The sequence below is a fragment of the Aotus nancymaae genome, unplaced genomic scaffold (assembly GCF_030222135.1).
Source record: "Aotus nancymaae isolate 86718 unplaced genomic scaffold, 86718_ANA_hifiasm-v0.15.2.pri h1tg000076l, whole genome shotgun sequence".
NCBI classification, from domain to species: Eukaryota; Metazoa; Chordata; class Mammalia; order Primates; family Aotidae; genus Aotus; species Aotus nancymaae.
Genome location: NW_026988491.1, coordinates 14,254,157 through 14,276,671, shown reverse-complemented (window position 1 = coordinate 14,276,671; position 22,515 = coordinate 14,254,157). Strand labels below are relative to the sequence as shown.

The following is a 22,515-nucleotide window of genomic DNA, read 5'->3' as shown; positions in this document are numbered from 1 at the left end:
GGGAGGGGAGAGAGATCTCAGCAGCATCAAATTCTGCCACTGACTGGGGTTGGCCGCTGCATCTTCCCCTCGTTCAATGCAGAGTCCCGGCAGTGCTGGCTGCACCTGACACCTGGAGTTCAGAGGCTAGAGCAGGACTGGAACTCGGATCCGGGGCTCAGAGCCCTGCCCTCTCCCTTTTATTCCACCAATCTCTTGGAGGGGGGAACCAGAAGTACCAGGAAGCCTGGGGAAGGACAAGCCACTGCGGTTGCCCCAGACACCCCAGCCCATTAAGGTTTAAAGAATGGCCCTCACCCTATCTGGCGAGCAGCGGAGGGGATAGGGCACAAAGGATGGTGGACATTGGTCAAGCTTTTACTTCATGTAAACAAGGAGACCATGGCACTGACCCCCGCCCAGCCACTGACAGTCTGGTGTGTGACTGAGATGCTTCGGACCCTCTCATGTGGGATCCAGGCTCCCTGAGGCCAGGACGGAGGCTGCAGGGCAGGAGGCCAGTTGGAGTCTGATGTGCAAACTGGTGCAGTGTGTGACCCGCGCTCTCCACAGCACAGGGCAGGGCAGGCGGGCATCCACAAGTCTTGCCCGCCCCCATCCTGCAGCTCAGGAAATCACGCACTTGTTGGGCTTGGCAGAACTGGGACTTGTTTTACCTGCGGAGGCAAAGGACAGAGATGAGGAAGGATGTGAGCCAAACGCATGGTGGATTCAGCTTCAGCCCCTACCCTGTGTGCTGTCCACACCTGCAGTTGAGGGGCTGGGGTTGCTGTCGCCCTCCCAAGCTGCTGATTGGGAAACCAGGTCAATAGGGCACCCAGGAAAGCAGAAGGAGAGATCCTGCCTGTCCCAGCGGCGTGGCAGAAGCCCCACTGGGTGAGGCATCAAGGTGACCGTCATCTCCTGACCAGAGGGGTGGGGGAAGAACCCAGGCTCCAGAACCAACGATGACAACCACCAACTCCAAAGTCTTGACTACTCTGTCTACAGACTAGCCATTCTTTTATTTCTTTACTTTTCTAATAAACTTGCTTTCTCACACACACACACACACCCCTCGCCTAGAGGCCACTCACTACCAGCTAATACATGCAGCTCCTCAGCCTGCAAAGCAAGACCATGGCCCTTCTCTCCCGTTCCCATCCCAGGCCCTCCATTCTACTGCTGAGGTGCCCACAGCTCCCAGAGCCAGCCAGTGGCAGCCCAGAACTTGGTCTTCCCAGCTCAGTTCCAGCTCCTTCTGCCTGAGGCCACCTAGGCTGGAACAAAGAAAGCCCACGCCTCGGGAAGGGCTTGTGCTGGCCAAGAGCGGCTACCGTGGGGTGGATCACACTGCTTAGGGGGCAGCTTTGAGGGGAGGACGGAGAGGAACATGCTGGCTGCAGGGAGGGAAGGGGAGAGAAAGCTGCGCCCGCACCCCGGAAGCCAGAGAAGCTGATTTCTCCTCTTTCCCAGGCCTCTATCCATCCTTCCCACTTCCTTTACAGTCCCAGGAGGAGGCCTGCTGTTCCTTTGGCTGGATTCCTGCTCTCGGACCTCCTCCGGAGGCAGTGCCGGGGGAGCATGGAGGCAGGCCTGACACCTGCGGGCCTGTGAGGTATGGGTGCTACCTCTCCCCAGGTGGAAGCCACTCGTGTTATTTCCTGCCAGTTCCCCTCCACACAGCAAGGGCTGCTTCCCTGGTGCTCCCACAACCTTCCAGCATCACTTCAGCTGCAAATTTAATTGAGGCCTCATCTGCCTCCTCTCCTGGGCCAGGAGCAGGACACACTGAACAGAACCCAACCTGGAGCCCCTGCCCCTGCTGCGCACCATGGGCCACTGCTCCTGCTGACTGTGCTGTGACCTACGGCCTCGGGCCTCGTCCATCCAGGCAGAGCTCTTCAGGACTGACCACGAATCCAGCTGTGCCCTCGTTAAGGGTGTTCACCTACCCCTGGGCAGGAGGCTGCGCCCGAGGGGCTCCATGGCCAAGGTGCTGGGGGTCACCTTCTGTGGTGGTGCCAAGCATGTCTGGGGCGGCTCTGCTGGGGGATGAAAGGTGGCCATCCTAGGGTCACTCACTGCTGCAATGGACACATCTGTCCCCATGTCCCCTCCTCAGCTGGTCTGATGTGCATGGCCCACTAAGCAGATGTCACTTCCTCCCCAGAGGCAGCAGCATTTTGGAGGCAGGTAAACAGATCAACCTCCAGATCATTAAACAGGGGAGGTGGTGTAGTTGGGGGTGTGGTGGGGGCTGGGGGTGAGGGAAGCTGCTTCCCAAGCCTGCACACTGCTCGGCTGGCTGCCTCTAGGAGAAGTCTGGGCAAGGCAGGGGCAGGGCCCATCTTCACCAGCACCGTGCTCCCCACTTTTTTGTAAGGAGGGGCGGTGAAAACCTGGAGAGAGCAGGCTTTCAGAATTCATTTCCTTGCCCCAGATAGGACAGAGAAACTGGCTTCAGGACAAATTCTGGGTCCCCTGTCATTCCCACAGTGCTCAGGTATTGGGAGCCGACCATGTGTGGGGAGTCGGCCCTGCTCAGGTGAACGGGGAAGGTGCATCAACAGCCAGCATAGTCCTTTTTACAAAGGATGTGTGGCCTGGGTGGGGTGGTCGGAAGAAGGCTAATGAGAGTCAAGCTTCAGAGGTGACCTCAAGATGAAAACAGGGGTGCAGGGTGGGAGGAGGGGCCTCTTAGTGAAGTGGAGCTGTGTGATGTAGCGTAGGGTATGGGGGGACAGCCTGGGGCACTCAGGACTTGCAGTCAGTCTGCTTCGCTGGCAGGTGAGGTGGTGTGAGAGGGCGAGGCAGAGGTCACCCCCACGGAAGCCATGATAAGGACGATGGGCTCCATCTCCTCCAGGCTCCGGGGGCTTCACATTCCTGTATCTGGAAGAGTCTTCCGTCTGATGTCCACAGGGCCCTTGCTTTCCATTCAAGTCTTGCTCAGATGCTCCTTGGTTAGAGAGGCCTTTCCTGGCACCCTTTACAGAAGGGTCATTCTCCCCCCATCCTGGTCTCTCCCCAGGCTAACATGCTCCATAAAAGCGGGGGCCATGTTCATTCTATTCATGGCTGTGCCAGGAAATAAGAGCAGGGCCTGGCACAGAGCAGAGACTTCCTAGATACATATTTATTGAATGAAATGAATGAGACAGCCATGGCGAGCTACTTAGGGGTTTGGCGCTATCCTAGTAACAACAGTCATCACAGCAGCAGCAGCAGCAGATGCAGCAAGAGCAGGAGCGAGATCAGAGACCTGGGGCCCTGGGGGATGACACAGGAGAACAAGTCCCCAGTCCAGGAGCCCGGCAGCCACAGCTCTACAGAGCCAGACCACACTGCCAGCCGGGGGCTATCCACACATAAATCCAGGGACCCCAGGAGAGTTCTGGAAAGGGACTGTCACTGCAGATCACCTCAGAGAAACTGGGAAGCAAAGCACAGGCCCAGGGGCTTTGGGGCAGGAAAGGACCCCGAGGCACTCTGGGAAGCAAGCTGTCGCTCTCATCTTCCTCCTGGCCCCCACGACACCAGGGGAAAGGGTCTGTCCTCTATTCGGGGCTCTGGCTCTTCCAAACGGTCTTTAACGATGCAGGGAAACGATGCCAACCCTAGCCTTCTGGAGACAGCCATGATATCTGCAGAAGGCTGGGAGGCAGGAGACCACACTGCCCTTTCCTCCCTGGGCAGCATGGGTACAGGGCCTGGCCTCTCTGAACCTCACTGTGAGATGCTGTCAGCAGGCGGGATGGCAGCAAGGAGGATGCCAGTTCCGTGTGACAGCGTATGGCACCGTGTCTCTCACCACTTTCTTCAAAAGCATTGGCCATTTCCCAGTCATCTCCCTGGGGGAACTGGGTGGGGTCTCAGGCACAGCACGGGGACCTCCTCCCCTAGGCTGGCAGCGTCCCGAGGGCAGGGCCTCATCTGTTTCCTCAATCGCTTGGAGTCTGCTGGTCTGAGGACCCTCTACAATGGGGAGCTACACTGGAAAAGGAGGACCCTAGTTTAAAATACAGATTCCTAAGCCCTGTCTGGCAGTACAGACTGTTGCACTAAAAAGATTTTATTATTATTATTATTATTATTTTGAGACAGAGTCTCGCTCTGTTGCCCAGGCTGGAGTGCAGTGGTGTATCTCAGCTCACTGCAACCTCCATCTCCTGGCTTCAAGCGATTCTTCTGCCTCAGCCTCCCAAGTAGCTGGGATTATGGGTGCCTGTCACCATGCCCAGCTAATTTTTGTATTTTTAGTAGAGATGGGGTTTCCATGTTGGCCAGGCTAGTCTCGAACTCTTGACCTCAGGTGATCCACCCTCTTCGACCTCCCAAAGTGAATTTGTTGCATTTTAAAATTTGTATTTACTCTTATTTTTTGAGACGGGGTCTCTCTGTTGTCCAGACTGGAGTGCAGTGGGACAATCACAGCTAACTCCAGCCTTGACCTCCTGGGCTTGAGTGATGCTCCTGCCTCAGCCTCCCAAGTAGCTGAGACTACGGGCAAATGGCACTACCCTCAACTATTTTTTTTTTTTTTTTTTAGAGACAGGGTCTTGCTATGTTGCTCAGGCTGGTCTAGAACTGGGCTCAAGTGATCTTCTCACCTCAGCCTCCCAAAGCACTGGGATTACAGGCATGAACCACTGCGACTGGCCTTGTTGCATTTTTAACAAGGCTCTCCACTGAGGCTGCCCTGTGAGGTTGGGGGTCCCTGCCCCAGGGAGCCTGTGCAGAGCTCCTGGAGGGCACAGAAGCTCCAGAATAAGGGCTGAGTGCTCCCAGCACAAGGCAAGGGCTGAAGGGAAGCAGTACAAGAGGTGCCTAGCTTCTGCCACTAGAGGGCGCCATGAGCCTTGCAACAGCCAGGCACCCCTGGCTCCCAGCTGGATCCCCAGCCCCGAAGGAGGAAGCAATTTCCCTAAGGTTCTCCCAAGGGCCATACCTGGGTTTGCAAAAATTTGCATGCTGTTTGACAACTATATACTCCTTATCAAGCAATTTTACAGGCTGTCAGCTCGGAGCTTTTTCTATTTTTTCTCTTATGACAGAAACTGTCATCAACCCAAGTTCTCCCTTGACAAGAGGGCAACAGAGACGGAAAGAACAGAGGCAGAATCTGAACTCCAGGGGACCTCGGAAACCCTCCCAGGTGTACCCCCTCCTCCTCTAGATGAGGACACAGCCCCAGGGAGGGGATGGATGTGTCTTGGGTACAGGGAGCAATGTGTCCAGAGCTGAGAGCCATGTGGAGGCTGCTCTGGGAGGTTCTGAATGTTCACCAGGGGAAGGAGACTTCTTCCCTGGGTAGGGGCCCAAAGGTAGGAGCTCAGGTTCTCAGTGATTCCCACTGTGGGAGCCCCACGCTGTCACGGGCCCACCTTCTCACACATGCAGTCCTGGTGGCTTAGCTGCTGCTGCCGGAGGGGAGGCACTGAAGCAGCCCTACTTGGCCATGATGTGGGAAGCTGGAGGCCATGAGAAAGGGCCTCTCAGGAGAGGAGCTCCCGGCTGGGCACGGTGGCTTGTGCCTATAATCCCAGCGCTTTGGGAGGCCGAGGTGGGAGGATCACTTGAGGCCAGGAGACCAGCCTGGGCAACAGCCTATCTATACAATTTTTTTTTTTTGAAACAGAGTCTTACTCTATCACCTAGGCTGGAGTGCAGTGATGTGATCTTGGCTCACTGCAACCTCTGCCTTCGGGGTTCAAGTAATTCTCTTGCCTCAGCCTCCTGAGTAGATGGGACTACAGGCACACACCCCCATACCTGGCTCATTTTTGTATTTTTTTTGAGTAGAGACAGGGTTCCACTGTTTTGTCCAGGCTGGTTGTGAATTCCTAAGCTCAGTCAATCCACCTGCCTTGGCCTCCCGAAGTGCTGGGATTACAGGTGTGAGCCACCGCACCCAGCCTATACAAACAATTTTAAAAATTAGCCAGGCACGGTGGCACGCACCTGTGGTCCCAGCTACTCAGGAGGCTGAGGTCAGAGAATCACTTGAACCCGGGAGGTTGAGGTGAGCTGTGATCGCACCACTGCAGTCCAGTGAGACGTTGTCTCGAAAACAAACAAAACAACCAAAGGCAGGAGAAGAGCTCCTGCGTCTCCCCCAGGCCTCTGGAGGGCGGAAAGTTCCTGTCAGGGAGCGTGAATTTCAGGGCTGCAAGTCCTAAGTGCCCCCACAAGTGGGCAGAGGCCTTGCCGGAGGAGGCAGCTCTGTGTTCATCTAAAGGATGGACGAGGAACAGGGTGATGGCTCTGGGTATCCCCGGACCTTCCTGGCTATCCATGCCCTCGCCCTCGCTCTTCCCTCTCTCTCTGTCCCAGCGTCAAGTGTCCTGGAGCGGAGGTTCCTGAGGGCACTGTCCGTGTCTGCAAGGCTGGCTCCTGAGCACCATGGGCAGATACCAGAGAGCCGCAGCAGGGGCAGGGAGACCAAGGGGGAGGGAGGTGCAGAAGGTGGTGGGAAGGGACAAGACAAAGGGCTTTGTGTTTCCATGGAAACCGTACCTCAGGGCGAGGGGCTGAAGGAGGAGGAAGCTTCCACTCCACTTCAGTCAGGACTTGGGAACAGCGCTTGTGGCTGCTGGGCTCACCCCCTCCTCCCCCTCCCTTCCCTGCCAGGTGTTCACCATGGCAACCCTTCCTCCAAACCAGAGGTACAGAGCAGCAGCAGCTGCTGGTGTTAGGGGAGCCAGTGAGTCCAAGAGGAACAGGGCCGGGGCTGGCCACCCCTCCCCTGACAGAACATGACTGTGGCCAGGCCTGGTCTTAAATCCTGGCCCTACTACCACTCCCCATGGCCTGGGACCCCTTCAGTCACCTCTGAGCCACCTGCCACCTCTGTGCTTGAAGGGTGGCTGTGGGGGCAGGAGGGGAGAGACAGCGCCTGTGCAGGACCTGGCAGGCCAGCAGCTCAGTCAACATCCCCAGGCCAAATGGAGGGAACGCCCTGGCGCTCCCACTGTGCCCACAGCCACAGAGGCGCCCAAGCCTGTTCAAACTCCAAGAAGCAAAGTTAGCCAACATTTCCTGAGCACGGACTGTGTGTGTCAAGGTTCTAAGGCGGTGCTGGGGATGACACTTGTGCTCCCTGCTCTCGTGCCATCACAATCTTGTCAAAGCTGGGGTGCAGGGACATGTGTGTCCTGGACGTCCTCGGGCTGTCCAGGACCAGACCCAGGCCCTGCCAAAGCCCACCTGGCCAGCCAGAGCCCGGTTCTCATCACTGGGCTCCACAGTGATGGAGGGAGAAATCCCATCACAGAAACTCCTCCAACTCGGGGACACAGAGATGAGAAAGGCACTGCCACCAGCCGCCTGAAAGGCCACCCCAGAGACTGCTGCAGCAAGAGGCATAAAGGCCAGTGCCTCTTGGAGATCCCAGAGAGATGCCCAGAAAGACGCTGCCATGGAACAATCCCACCCAGGAACAAGCAGCCGGGCAGACAGCACTCAGCAGAGGGACACATGGAGAAACCAAGTCAGACTGCTCATCACAGAGACAGGAAAGTGGGTCAGGGCACTGGTAGGGCACAGGGGAGGGTGGGGTGTGTCTGACTGGGTGAGATCCTGACAACAGGTGATGTGGTAAGGAAGAAGGTTTGCTAGAAAAAGCCCTGAGCTCAGAGCCAGGGCTCTGTGCACCCCCTGTGCGGCGACTCCGCTTCTTCATTTACAAAGGAGAAACTTGCTCAGCTGACTTATTTGTTGGGTTACCATGAGGGCCGATCTGAGTGCCTTCTAGCAGTAGTACTAAAAGCTCTCAGACCACTCCATGACAAGCCTGGAATCCTTCTCTTCTTTCAGAGAAGAGGAAAGTGAAACTCAGAGCTGCGGGACTTGCCCAAGGCCACCAGGCAGCCAAAGGCCGGAACCAGAATGGGAACCGAGGGCCCTGGAACCCCAGAGCTCCTGCCCTCTGCATGCCTGCAGATGCAATCTGCTCCTCTGCAGACACCAGGCACTGCTCCTGGCTAAGTGCCGACGTGGGGCCAGGGCCAGAGGCCTGGGGAGGCACCGCGGCGGAGGGAAGAGGGCTCACCTGAGACCTCAGCACTGGAGTCCTCGTTGGGCTTCTTCCCCATCAGAAACTCCACTTCGGAGAAGGTCTCGGTGGAGGGGGAGCTGGCCACGCCATTGGGCACCGTAGGCCTCTTGGACCAGCGGCCCAACAACTTGTTGCTGAGGCGCCTGCGCTCCCTGGCAGGGGCGGCCTCTGCCCTGGCTGCTTCTCCTGTGCCATTTCGGCTGGGCGCCTCTCGGGATGTGGGCTTTAGGTCTATGTGCATGCAAGAGACCATCCTGCCATCCTTCCGGCTCAGCTCCCCCGAGGGGATGGGCTCCACAGGGGGCAGCACCTGCTCCACCGTAGCCAGGTCTCTCAGGAAGTTCTCCAGGCGCCTGGCTGACTCGCCGCCGCTGCCCTCCTCCTGCCCCTCCGGGTTGCTGCCGACCTCCCGCTGTTGCCGGGTGGCCCAGCGCATCATCTCCCCAGGAGGGTGGCGGCTGCCTGCCACCAAGGCATACTTGGGGTTGATGACCTTGCGAGCCACGGTGGAGGAGTAGTGGTGGCCTGCCAGGCCCAGCTGCCGGTGCAAGTCCACCTCATCAGAGATGGCGTACAGCTCCCGGAACTCTATGTCAAAGGGCTCCACGTTCTGCCCCGTCAGGAGGAGGAGGAGGTTCCTGTCCACATAGGAGGAACTCCAGGTGAACCTGGGAACGTGGGGACAGAAAAGCAAGTCATGTGTGAATAGGCCTCTCTCTTGCCCTGCCCCCGCCCCGACCTGCCCCTCTGCTGTGGCTGGATCCTTGCTGCGGGTGGAAGGCTCCTTGTAGCTCACGTGCTGGCCTGACCTCCCTCCACCCACCCACGGCCTCCCTTTCCCCAGCTCTGGGCCTCAAATGAATCAAGCAGGCAGCTGGGTGCAGGGAAAGAGCATAGGAAGTCAGGCCTGGATTCAAACCTGGTTTATATGCTTGTGTGCCTTGTAAACTGGGGCTCCCAGCACATATGTTCACAGGGTTGTTGTGAGGCTCAAATGAAGCAACTCATATAAAACATTTAGCTCAGTCCCTGGCACAAACACACATTTGAAAAATAGCAACTGCAGCTGCCACTATTATGAATATTATTCTACTCTGTATTGGTTCTTCTCTGGATTTTTTAGGCACTTAGTGTCTGCAGAAACTCACACTCTGACCATGTAACAGGACTTACGCCGCTATTCGCTGTTCCGTGTGCTCAGGTCTCTCTTCTCCTCACCTTTATTTTAATTTACTTGGAGGGCAGAGATTACACACATACATTCTCTTGTGTTCTTGGTAAATTATTTTTAAATCAAAATTCTGAGGCTGGGTGCAGTGGCTTACACCTGTAATCCCAACACTTTGGGAGGCTGAGGCAGGTGGATCACTTGAGGTCAGAAGTTCGAGACCACCCTGACCAACATGGTAAAACCTTGTCTCTATTAAAAATACAAAAACAATTAGCTGGGCATGATGGCACATGCCTGTAATCCCAGCTACTCAGGAGGCTGAGACAGGAGAATCACTTGAACCCAAGAAACAGAGGTTGCAGTGAGCTGAGATTGCGCCACTGCACTCCAGCCTGGACGACAGAGCAAGACTCTGTCTCAAAAAAAAAAAAAAAATTTCCTGAGGTCAGGAGATCGAGACCAGCCTGGTTAACATGGTGAAACCCCATCTCTACTAAAAATACAAAAATCAGCTGGGCATGGTGGCGGGCACCTGTAATCCTAGCTACTTAGGAGGCTGAGGCAGGAGAATCGCTTGAACCCGGGAGGCAGAGGTTGCAGTGAGCTGAGATCATGCGACTGCACTCCAGCCTGGGCGACAGAGTGAGACTCCATCTCAAAAAAAAAAAAAAAATCTGGCAACATTCGCACACCACACCTTCCCATTTCTTTCCAGATCTGGTGCGTCCTATACATCCTACTTCCTGCTTGTCCTACCTAACAACTAGCCTCAAAATGCAACTGGCTGCAAATGGACCATGAAAGCAGGCAGTGCTTAATGCCTAGGAAGAGTTGACCCTCTTTCTAGAATAATCCATGAACCAGGAAGTTTGTGGGAAGGGACTGGGCAGAAAGCTGTCCTTTGCCATTGCATCAGATGATACCTGCTACAACTCATGATGATGAAGGCTCTGGCATCTTCCTGAACACCTACCTGGAATCAAGGCCTCCTGGGCCCTTCTCTGACTTGGCCCAACTCACCTGTAAGATCCAGTGGCCACTTTGTCACCATCCACCATCAGGAACCTTGATGACAGGGTCCCCTTGATCCTCCCCATGGGCATGTAGAAGCCGACGCCTGTCACGGAGCGGACACGGACATTCTGTTGGGAAGAGTAGAAGGCCCTGTCACCGGCATTGGGCTGGCCTCTGTGCCAGGTCCTTGCTTCTGCAGAGGAAGAGCCCCTTGTCTATGGACCTGCCTGCAGGCTCCTGTCTTCACAAGACGCTCTGCTTCCTACAGCCTAACAGAACCCTCTGTGGTGAGCAGGAAGAAGTCCCTAAATCTTGCTTCAGGCATGGACAAGCCCAGGGTGGTTCCTGCTTGTTCTCAAAAATCCCCAGAAGAGAACCACAGCCCTCACTTTGAAGCCAGTAATTCTGCAGACTGAGCACCCCAGGACCAGGCCAGAGCTGCCTCCCTCAGCTGCCTAGGGATAAAACCAAAGCTGGGCATATGATTCAGTAGCAAACAGTAAAGCCAAGGTTAAAAGCTTCACTTTTGACAGAAGGAAACGGGTTGAGATCTTGAAGTTCGCCTGAGCCCTCAACCAGGGAAGAGGCAGGGGGAGCCATGGGAAGGGGCAGAGGGAGTCTCTGTCTCATCTCCTGCCCACTTCCCGCCCCACGGGTGGAACTTACCCGAATCCGGAAGTCGGTGAGCTGTAGGCCCTGACACATCTCCAGGAAATACTTCACTCCTGCCTCGTCCAGGATGACGTACACTGGGACCCGGCGCTTACAGGCAACATCCACAATGTCTTGGAAGATATCACCATCCGTGAAGAGGTCCATGACAACAGCAATGACCTGAGTGGAGAAGGGCACTGGTGAGGCATGCGGTGATGACACGCCCACAGAGGCACACCCTGCACAGATGGGACCACCTTGCCCTGGGGTCACTGGTGGCCAAGAGTCAAAAACTCCACCTGGTATCATTCCTGGGGCTCCACGTCCACCTACCTTTGAGCACATCTGAGCCCTGGAGATGGGCCTGGGGGTGCAGGCTGTGTGCTTGTACTTCATCCTGGACAAATCCCCACCTCCCCACCCTGGGGGTCTTCCAGCAGCTCTTAAGAAGCCATATCAGGGCTGGGCGAGGTGGCTCATGCCTGTAATACCAGCACTTTGGGAAGCCGAGACAGGTGGATCACCTGAGTTCAGAAGTTTGAGACCAGCCTGGCCAACATGGTGAAACTCTTTATTAAAAATACAAAAAATGGGCTGGGTGTGGTGGCGGGTGCCTGTAATCTCAGCTACTCAGGAGGCTAAGATAGGAGGATTGCCTGAACCCGGGAGGTAGTGGCTGAGATCACACCATTGCACTCCAGCCTGGGCAACAAGAGTGAAAAAAAAAAAATTAGCTGGGAGTGGTGGGCACCTGTAATCCCAGTTTCTCGGGAGGCTGAGGCAGGAAAATCACTTGAACCTGGGAGGTGGAGGTTGCTGTGAGCTGAGATCATGCCACTGCACTCCAGCTTGGGTGACAGAGCAAGACTCTGTCTTAGAAAAAAAAAAAAACAATTAAAAAATAAAGAAATTATATCAAGCGAGATCTAGGGGGCTGAGGAAAGTTGCTCCTGACATCCTAGAGAAACAAGCAGGCAAAAGGAGATGCCATCGCTGAGATGCCAGGGGTAGGCTCACCTCCACCAGCCACAGATCTGCTCAAACATCACTTTCTCAGCAGGCCTGGATGCTCCGATGGCCCTGCAGCTGTGCGAAGCTCTGCGCTTCCCCAGGCACAGATATGGGCAGAGCTCCAGCTGGCTTGGATTCCCTTGGCCTTCAGGTATCCATCTCATCCCACCCCATCCTCAAATCTAGGTCACTGCTCAGGACCCTGCATTTACAAAAGTCATTCCCGATCATCTACCCTGGAAGGCAAGGCTTATGCAGCTTGAGGCAGCTCCATCTTTCTAACCGCAGCCACTTCCAGCTTCCTACACAAACCATGCTCCACACTCCAGCTGAAGGCTTTCTTTTCTCTTCTTTTTTCTTTTTTTGAGATGGAATTTCCTTCTTGTTGCCCGTGTTGGAGTGCAATGGCACAATCTCAGCTCACTGCAACCTCCACCTCCCAGGTTCAAGCAATTCTCCTGCCTCAACCTCCGGAGCAGCTGGAATTACAGGCATGCATCACCACACCCAGCTAATTTTTGTATTTTTTAGTAGAGATGGTGTTTCTCCATGTTGGTCAGGCTGGTCTCGAACTCCCAACCTCAAGTGATCTGTCCACCTCAGCCTCCCAAAGGCTTTCTTATGGTCTCGAACACTGTGCATGTGATGCTGAGGAAAGGGCCTCGGTTTTGGGGGCAAGTCACTTAACCTTAATGAGACTCTGTTTCCTCATCTGCCAAGTGAGGATACCCAGTATTTTACACTTTTGCCCTGAGGATTAGGAATAACTGTAAAGCAGCAAACATCATGTCTGCTATTGTAGTAAGTCCTCAGTAAATGGTAGCTGCTATACAGGCCAGGAAGTCAGCTTGCCTTAGTAACTAAAAGCACAGACTCTAAAGTCAGGCAGACCAGGCTGGCATCCCCATGCCACGGCCAGCCCAGGCTTCTCTGGCCGCAAAATGGAGCTAATAACTGTACCAATCTCAAAGGTTGTTCTAGGACTTAGCGAGATGCTCCATGAAAGTGCTGAGTGCAGGGCTGGGCGCGGTGGCTCACGCCTGTAATCCCAGCACTTTGAGAGGCTGAGGCAAGTGGATCACCTGAGCTCAGGAGTTTGAGACTAGCTTGGCCAACATGGTGAAACCCTGTCTCTACTAAAAATACAAAACTTAGCTGGGAGTGGTGGTGGGCGCCTGTAATCCCAGCTACTCGGGAGGCTGAGGCAAGAGGATCGTTTTAACCCAGGAGGCGGAGGTTGCAGTGAGCAGAGATCACACCATTGTACTCCAGCCTGGGAGACAAGAGCAAGACGCTGTCTCAAAAAAAAAAAAAAAAAAGTGCCAAGTGCAGTGCCTGGCACCAGGTACACTCAATAAGCCTGTCACGGTTGTGTCACCACCTTCACACATGTGCTCTGCCATCACCCTGACTATAGACTCCTGTGCCCTGCCCCACACAATACCATTTAAAGCTCTTCGTAGCTCTTACATTTTGAGAAAGAAAGAAAAAAAACCAGCTTCCATCTGAGGAATGAGAGATGCTGTAAATTACCAGGCCCAGAGAGGCGTTTAAAATGTGATAGCAGCAGCAGCGGCTCACGCCTATAATCCCAGCACTTCGAAGGCCAAGGCAGGCGGATCACTTGAGGTCAGGAGTTTGAGACCAGCCTGGCCAACACGGTGAAACTCTATCTTTACTAAAAATACAAAAATTATCCATGCGTGGTGGCATGTGCCTGTAATTGCTTAAGCCAGGGAGTCAGAGTCTGCAGTGAGCCCAGATTGAGCCACTGCACTCCAGCCTGGGGGACAAAGCAAGACTCCATCTCAAAAAATAAAATAAAATAAAATAAAATGTTAGAGCAGTCATGTCTCACTCCCCCTCAAGCTAAATAATAATTATTATTTAGTAAGTGGCTTGAAGCCACTTGCTGTAGACTGACACCAAGTAGGCATAAAATGCTATACACTTGATAGTTCAACAGGGTAGGCCGGGCACAGTGGCTTATACCTGTAATCCCCGCACTTTGGGAGGCTGAAGCAGGAGGATTGCTTGAGCTCAGGAGTTTCAGACCCATCCAGGGAACATGGCAAAACCCTGTTTCTACAATACCAAAATTAGCTGGGCATGGTGGCGTGGGCCTGTAGTCCCAGCTATTTAGAGTCTGATGCAGGGGGATCGCTTGAGCCCATGAAGTCGAGGCTGCAGTGAGCCATGATAGCACCACTGCACTATAGCCTAGGAAACAGAGTGAGACCTTATCTCAAAAAAAAAAAAAAAAAGAATTAGCCCATCACTGACAATGTTATTTCTGTAAACCAACGCAAATTCCTGACCAATGACTTTTGTCATCTCCCCCTCTCCTGATTTCATGCTTTTTTCTTTAAAAACTTGAGCCTCCCCAAGGAAACCTGGTAGTGTGTCCTGGGAGGCAGTCCTAAATTTAAATCTTGGCCCAAATAAACTCTCTATACTAATTTTGCCTCAGCGTCTTCCTTTGAGGCTGACATTGCGATAATCATTCACGCAGGAAGAATGAATGCTTCCTGAGCCCCACAGGCAGAGTGAGGACCTAAAGACAGATAAGCTACAATGCTGATTTCAAGGGGTTAATCCAAGTGGAATAAGACCTTTGCACAAAATAACTAAGACATGAGATAAATGACATGAATGCCTTTAAGAGCGTGACATGTGATGTGGTTTGGGGTGGGTGGATGAGTGGAGAGAAGAGATTACTTCCAGCCAGGGGAGAACAAGAAAGACTTTACCAAGGAAGCTGAACTGTGAAGGATGGAAAGCCTTTGGCACTCTGAGAAAGGAGTGGGAGGAAAACCGAGCAGGGCAGTTGTCTGGGCTGCCTTGCAGGAGTGTGTCCTGCACACGGGCACTGGCTGAGGAGAGAGCTGTGCCTGGCCCGGGAAGGGTCACCTTTTTCTCATCTACACGCAGGTGCCACGTGGCCTAGCAGGGGCCTGCAAGGGGAGCGTTTCAGGGAAAGGGCACAGCACAAAAAAAGGTACTGTGCTGGTTAATGTTATATGTTTGTTTGGCTGGGCAAACATTATCCTGGATGTTTCTATGAGGGTGTTTTTTTTGGATTAAATTAACATTTAAATCACCGGACTTCGAATAAAGCAGATTACCCTCCACAATGTGGGTGCGTTTCGTCCAATCCACTGAAGGCCTTTGTAGAACAAAGACTGACCTCCCCTGAGCAAGAAGGAATTCTGCCAGCAGACTGCCTCTGGACTGGAACTGCAGCTCTTCCCAGCATCTCCAGCCTGACAGCCCATCCTGCAGACTTTGGCCTTGCATCTCTATTATCCCACCAGCCAATTTTTTTTTTTTTGAGGCAGAGTTTTGCTCTCGTTGCCCAGGCTGGAGTGCAATGGCATGATCTCAGCTCGCCGCAACCTCCGCCCCCCCAAGTTCAAGTGATTCTCCTGCCTCAGCCTCCCGAGTAGTTGGGATTACAGGCATGTGCCACCATACCTAGCTAATTTTTTGTATTTTTAGTAGAGACAGAGCTTCTACATGTTGGCCAGGCTAGTCTCGAACTCCCGACCTCAGGTGATACGCCTGCCTTGGTCTCTCAAAGTGCTGGGATTACAAGCATGAGCCACCAAGCCCGGCTGAGCCAATTCTTTAAAGTCAATCAATCTCTGTCTCTCTGCGGATCTCTCTTACACACAAACATACCCATCCAGTTGGTTCTGTTCCTCTGGAGAACCCTGACTAATACGGGCACTGAGGATGGGAATGAACATGTACCAAACACTTTCAGTGCACCTAGGCTGTTTCCTGTGCTTTAGGTAAACTTTCTAATCTGATCCTCACAACTCTTCTGAGGAAGGGTTATTCCCACTTTACAAGTGAGGAAGTAAACACAGAGCGGGTAAAGTCGTATGTCCAAGGTTATAAAGCTACCATGTGGCAGAGCCAGGAACTCAGTCCTAGGTGGCTCCAGGGTCTTCATTTCACTGCTTCCTAGAGATGGGATTGCTGGGAGGTACTTCAGAAACACTGAATCAAAAACCGGCTGTTTAAAAAGACTAAACAAGATAGACAAACTTCTGGCAAAACTGACAAAAAAAGAGGAGATGTAAATAAAATACTGAATGAAAAAGAAGAAACTGCTACAGACTTAATAGAAATTTAAGGAATTATAAACATGGTAAAAAATAATATTAAGGCCAATTATATGCTAATGCAATTAAAAATGCAAATGACATGGATAACACACTTAAAAAAGTGAACTAAACAAAATACACTATAACCAAGTAGAGTTTATCCTAAGAATGTTAAGGGTGACTCAACATTAGAAATTGTATCATTTTAATTTAAAACGTTTATGGGGTCAAGAGAAGGAAATCACATTTATCTTAATAATTTTACAAAGTATTAAATAAAGCTAGATCCCTATTTGTGACTATAATTCCCAGAAAACAAAGAATAGGAGGGATCTTCCTTAACTTGGTAAGCTCTAACTACCAAAAACCCACATGAAACATTTTACTTCATGGAGAAACTTATGATGTATTCCCTTTAGGTCTCAGGCAAGTGAAGGATACTCACTATCACCACTACAGTTCAGCATGGTATTGTAGGTCCTCACCAATATAGTAAGACAAAAAAAGAAGTGAGAGAGATAAGGATTAGAGGAGACAAAACTACCAGTATTTAAGGATGATATAATTTTCTTTTCTTTTTCAAGATAGAGTCTCGCTCTGTTGCCCAGGCTGGAGTGCAGTGGCGCGAATCAGCTCACTGCAACCTCTGCCTCCAGGTTTAAGCAATTATCCTGCCTCAGCCTCTGGAGTAGCTGGGATTACAGGTGCGTGTCATCACACCTGGCTAATAGGATGATATAATTTTCATAGAAAATCCAGTAGAATAAAGAGAAAAGCAATTTGAATTAATAAGAGAATTCAGCAAGATTGCCAGATTCCATAAAAACTTACAAAAACCAATAGCTTTATTCTACTCTAGCAATAATCAACCAAAAGAAAGAAGCAAAACAAAAGAAGGAAAGAAAGAAAGAAAATAAGATCCATTCACAGTTAAAACCTAACCACAAGGTTTTTGGAAATAAATGCCTTCAGGAAGAAATATTGGAAACTCTATTAAAGGGCATTTTAAAATACGTGAGTAAATGAAGCGATGAACCATGAAAAGATAACACGATTCAATACTTAAAAAATCGAACACTCTCCATATTATCAAAATTCAACGTAATTCCATAAAAAGTAAATGTTTTTGAGAAACTCAAATACTTCTAAGATATAAAGAAGAATAAAGATCCACAAATAGCTACATCCATTTTTAAAAAGAAAAGCTAAAAGGGAATACTTGTTCTATAGAGAGTAAGACATACTACAGAACCATATCAGTAAGAATTGTACTACTGGCCGGGTGCGGTGGCTCACGCTTGTAATCCCAGCACTTTGGGAGGCTGAGGTGTGTGGATCCCGAGGTCAAGAGATTGAGACCATCCTAGTCAACATGGTGAAATGCCATCTCTACTAAAAATATAAAAATTATCTGGGCTTGGTGGTGTGCACCTGTAGTCCCAGCTACTTGGGAGGCTGAGGCAAGAGAATCACTGGAACCTGGGAGGTGCAGCTCGCAGTGAGAGGAGATTTCACCATTGCTCTCCAGACTGGGCAACAAGAGCAAAACTCTATCTCAAGAATAAAAAGAAAAAAAGAAAAAGAAAAAAGAGATAAAAGGGAGAGATCACTTTACAACTATGAGATTAACAAAAAATCAGAAAGTTGGGTAATCCAAAATACTGGTAAGTGGAAGAAGGGGGACTTTTGTCTCTGCTGCTGGGTGGGAACACTGGTGCAGCTATTCTGTAGAGTGACAGGCAGAACTCAGTGGATTTAAGTATGTGCACAGCTACAAGCCAGCAAAGTCACTCTTGGCTGTGTACACCTGAGAAACTCTTGGATCTTTGCATAGGTCTGTATGGGGTCCAGAACAAAGATGTTCGCTGCATCTTTCTTTGGGATAGCAAGGAGCTGGCAACAACATAGATGTCTATTTCTAGAAGACTGAGTGAGGAAAATGTGAGGAATGTGATAGAATGTTTTACAGCAGACAGAAGCGACGAACTAGTTCCATGTACCCTAACTTGGATAATTCTTTTTAAAATGGATAGTTCAAATGAAAATGTTAAAGAGTGAAATCTATAGCCTAATACCATTTATGTAAACAAAAACACGCTACAGGCTGGGCACGGTGGCTCACGCCTGTAATCCCAGCACTTTGGGAGGCCAAGGAGGGTGGATCACGAGGTCAGGAGTTTGAGATCAGCTTGGCCAACATGATGAAGCCTGTCTCTACTAAAATTACAAAAGTTAGCTGGGTGTGGTGGTGCACACCTGTAGTCCCAGCTACTTGGGAGGTTGAGGCAGGAGAATTGCTTGAACCCGGGAGGCGGAGGTTGTAGTAAGCTGAGATTGCGCCACTGCACTCGACCTTGAGTGACAGAGCAAGATTCCATCCCAAAAAACAAAACAAAAAAACACACTACATAAAATAATCCTGCACACTTTTCAAGGATACAAACATGTCTGAGGACATATGCTGAATGCATGAGGGCGGCTGCCTCTGGAAGGAGAAAGGAATAGGAGGGAAGGAGAAAGGTAAAATGAGAGGGGCCTTCCAAGGCTTGCCAGTGAAGTGTGGTGTGAACTAAGGTGAACAATCAGCTCTTTGCACCTGTGGTCCAAAATAGCCAACCAACCAAACAAAAATCACATTCAAGTCCTCCAGCTTGGCTGGCACAATTCAGGGTGGGTATGGGGTAGGGATGAGGGTGAGGGTACATGGGCTGGATAGAGGGTTTGAACACAACCTGCAGAGTTCTGGCTTCATTTCACCAGCAACGTGGTTTGTGGGGCTCTGAAACTTGATCACCATCTCTTGGTGCTCCTGATAGTTTATCTCCCACATACTATCTAGGCCAGAGTTCATTGTCCTCTCATTTTTGAACACTCCATGGTGTCCAGCTCAGAGCGGACTCACGTTGCTGAGGACAGCTCGACCGGTTCACAGAAGCACGTCTCAGGTTCACGCTCTTACTTGTGCTTTGTGATTGAAAAATTAAGCAGGGAAGCTGGCCTGTCCTAGCCCCACCTGCCTAAGGATGTAGGGAGAGGCGGTGTCCCCACAGCCTGGCTTTCAAGAGTCGAACTATGATGCCCTGGTGCAAGCCAGCCATCTGTGTCACTACCAATTAAATAATGAAATATTTGTAGTACAAAAAAAAAAAAATCAATTGCTGGCTGACTCCTGCAATCCAGTTGTGGAGAAGTGATAATTACCCTCTGATTTGGTCTCAGAGGGCCCTGCTTTGACATTCAGCTCTGCAGCGTCAGGCCCAGGGGGACCAGCTCCCCACTCTCTCTGCTCGGGTCTTTCACTGCGCACGTGATTCTCCACACCGAGCAAACTTCAAAGCTCCCAGTGTAGATGGAAAATCGGGTTTAAAAACAGGACATCATGGGCTCAGAACCTAGGGAAGCAGATTTTGCTGGGGGAGAACATCACGCCCCCTCCAGCTGGCTGCCCATCCCCGGTGTCCTTTACCTGGTTACCTACTGATACGCAATGCCTGCGGAGAGAGGTTAATTTGAGGTGGCAGCAGTTTCTATAGGCCGTTGCAGGCGCACTGGCAGAGAGCCTCTGATGTTCTAAGACTTCTCATCGGGTGTTTCGTGAGCTCAACAGCTCCTCGTCTGATATCCTGCCTGGGTGGTAGGGTGGGGAGTGAGGGCGGGTGGGGAGTGAGGGCGAGTAGGGAGTCTCCGAATGCCCCTCTCCTGCCATTCAGCTTTAATTAAACTGCCAGCATTTCCAATCCTCTTTCTGGACTCCATGATTACTGGTAGATAACAAAACCGACTAGAGGGCTCCACCTGGCCCCTGCGCCCCATGAGTGTTCGGATGACCCAGACTAGAGGAGGCATCACTCTGCCAGGTGTCCACATCTGCAGAGTGGACTGCGGCTTGGACATGTCCCTCAGCCACACGTGCACTCCACAGGTCAACATCCTCCCAGTCACTCGAGCCAGAAGCCAGGCCGACCAGCCTCCTCCTCCTCCCCACCCACCAAATCCCATCAGTCACCCAGAATCCCAGCAGGCCCCACCCTGGATCTTCTCAGAGTCAATCCTTTCTGCCCCCATTGGTACTGCCCCAGCTTGGACCCTCCTCCTTTCTACCACACTTCTACGACTTTCTAACTGCTCTCTCCTGCTCACCTCTGCCCTCCGACTCATCCTCCACAGCAGTAATACCCTAAAAAGACCAAATGACAAATGAGTGGATCCCATAGCCTTCAAGAGAGGGCCACGCTCCTTGACTTGGCATTTGAAGGACCTTATGATTGGCCTCTTCCTCGTCTCCAGCTTCATCCCAGGCCACGGCTCATCTCTGCCTCTCTTCACCACCACACAGGATGACCTCCAGGTACCTAACACAGGGATTCTCACTGTAGCGCTCTTGACCTTTTGGGGCTGGATAAATCTGTTGTGTGGGACTGTCCTGTACATGGCAGGATGTTTAGCAGCATTTCTGGACCCTTCCCACTAGATGTGGGTAATATCAGCCCTAATCACAACAACGAAAAAAGTCTCTAGACATCAACACATGTCCCTTGGGAGGCAAAACTGAGAACCATGTACATATCAGGCAGTTTCAAGTCCTTTTGCTTCTACCCCTTCCAGACCCCTGTGAAACATCTATGCATCTTTCAAGACTCAGTCAAGAATTTCCTGAACTTCTCCCCACCCAGTAATGTTAATCGCCCCCTGCTTCCTGCCCACATTGCATTCCAGGCAAATAACAGAGCTCCTTAACCCTTGGCTGTAACGTCTGCTACCCAACCTCTCTGTCCCTGACTAGGCTGCGGGTTCCTGCAGGTCAGGGACCACCTGATTTCTTTCAGAATCTCCACCCTTAGCACAGAGCTCAGCACAAAGTCAGTTCTCCATGTTTCGGGCATGAATGTCTAAATGGAGTTTTGTGTCTATTGCTTTGTTTCTGGGCGTGGGTGCAGCTCTGCAGTTTTCTCCTTTATTTCATGAATGACAGGGCACTGAGGTGAAGAGGAACACAAAGAATGCTGAGCAAGACTCCTGGTTAGCTTGTTTGGCTGGAAGGCAGAGTTGGAGTTCTTCCTCAGGGCGGCAGAGAAGGGGAAAGAAGGAAGGCACCTGTTGGGACTGTTTCCTGAACGACAGCTCGAAGGTCTGGTCTTTGCCTTCCCTCTACCCACCCAGGATCTCGGAGTCACAGCCAGCCCTGGCTGAGAATAGTATTTAACCAAGGGGTAGAATTCCCATACCAAGGAAATGAAGCCAGGAGGCAGGGCTGCCATCAGCACAGATAGCAAGTGCCTTTGTGCAAATCACAAAAAGGTGCCCTCCTTCCTGTGACAGAGTGCAAGGGCAGAAAGTGGAGCATGGCTGCATGCCAGGCCCCCACCAAAGCCCCTCAGCCATGCCCAAATGCCAAGCACAAGCTGCACCATTCAAGTTGGCCCCTACACTTAAAGACATTCCAGGCGTGCAGAATGTTGGAGCTAGGAGGAAACACGGGCAGCATATAGCCCAGCCCAGGGGTTAAAGTTCCCAGCTGGGTCTTGGGAGAGCTGGAACTGAAGCCTGGGCTTCTGACCCCAGTTCTGAGCTTTTCTACAACATCAAGGTGTCAACCCCAGACAGTGTAGACACAGCAGGCTCTGGGAAGAGATCTGTTCTGGCCAGGACCCCAGGCCACCTCTGGTTACACAAAATGAGGATGCAAGCTGAGATGCATGGGTAGAGAGAGATAACCCCATCCGCCCCCTTGCCCTGCTGATGTGGAGCTCAGGACTCTGGGGTGGGTGTGGGTGCTGTTGCCTGCAAAGATCCCCTGCTTCACCCCTTCTGTGGGTGTGAAAAAGCAAAAGGCCACAGGCCAGGCTTACTGACCTTGGGGGGCCTGTTGGTGATATCACTTCTCCTGGGGAAGGAAGGGAAGCAGCTAGGGACACTTTCCCATTGATTATCAGGTGTGCCTGGGGCCGAGTCGCCTCCCAAGCCTGCCCTGCTTACCTCCCAGGGCTGATGGAAAGTTCGGATGAGATTATGCCCATGAAATCCCACAAAACACGCTGTGCAGTTGTGAGGGATCATTAAATTCGTTTTCTACAAGGCAAATGGGGCGAACTCCCCACAAGCCCGAAGGTCCTTCAGGGTGGAGAGGACAGCAGCTGAGCAAACAGGTCCCAGAATGTCTGTCTGTCTAGCAGCCCAGGGGAGTTAAGTCTGTCTGGGACTCGAGGGCAGACCTTCCCTTTCCCATGGAAGGTAGAGCTGGGTCTACCTGCAGCCTCTGACTCACACACATCCAGCTGTGGAACCTCCTTTTCTGATCTCCCCAAAGAGAGGGATCAAGGTCTACAGGGGAGGGGTTGTCAAACTTGAGTGTGTAAAGAATCACCTGGGCGCAGGGATGCCGGTATGCCTAGTGAAGATGCAGATTCCAGGGCCCCATCCTCAAAGACTCGAATTCGGCAAAGGCCCAGGAAAATGCATTTCAATAGCAGCCTCCATCCTCCACCCCAACTAAGGTGACTTGAATGCACGAGGGG

General features: G+C 51.9%; 1 protein-coding gene across 1 annotated transcript in view; it reads right to left on the bottom strand.

The window, feature by feature from the left end:
* Positions 1-342: 342 nt before the first annotated feature.
* FAM83F (family with sequence similarity 83 member F) overlaps positions 343-22,515 on the bottom strand; it is a 35,514-nt gene continuing 13,341 nt past the window's right edge. The window contains exons 2-5 of the mRNA XM_012458905.2: positions 10,890-11,057; positions 10,230-10,351; positions 8,033-8,706; positions 343-656 (exon numbers count right to left, since the gene is read on the bottom strand). Of these exons, the coding sequence (XP_012314328.1) occupies positions 607-656; positions 8,033-8,706; positions 10,230-10,351; positions 10,890-11,057 (1,014 nt within the window). The 3' untranslated portion in view covers positions 343-606. The remainder of the gene's footprint in view (positions 657-8,032; positions 8,707-10,229; positions 10,352-10,889; positions 11,058-22,515) is intronic.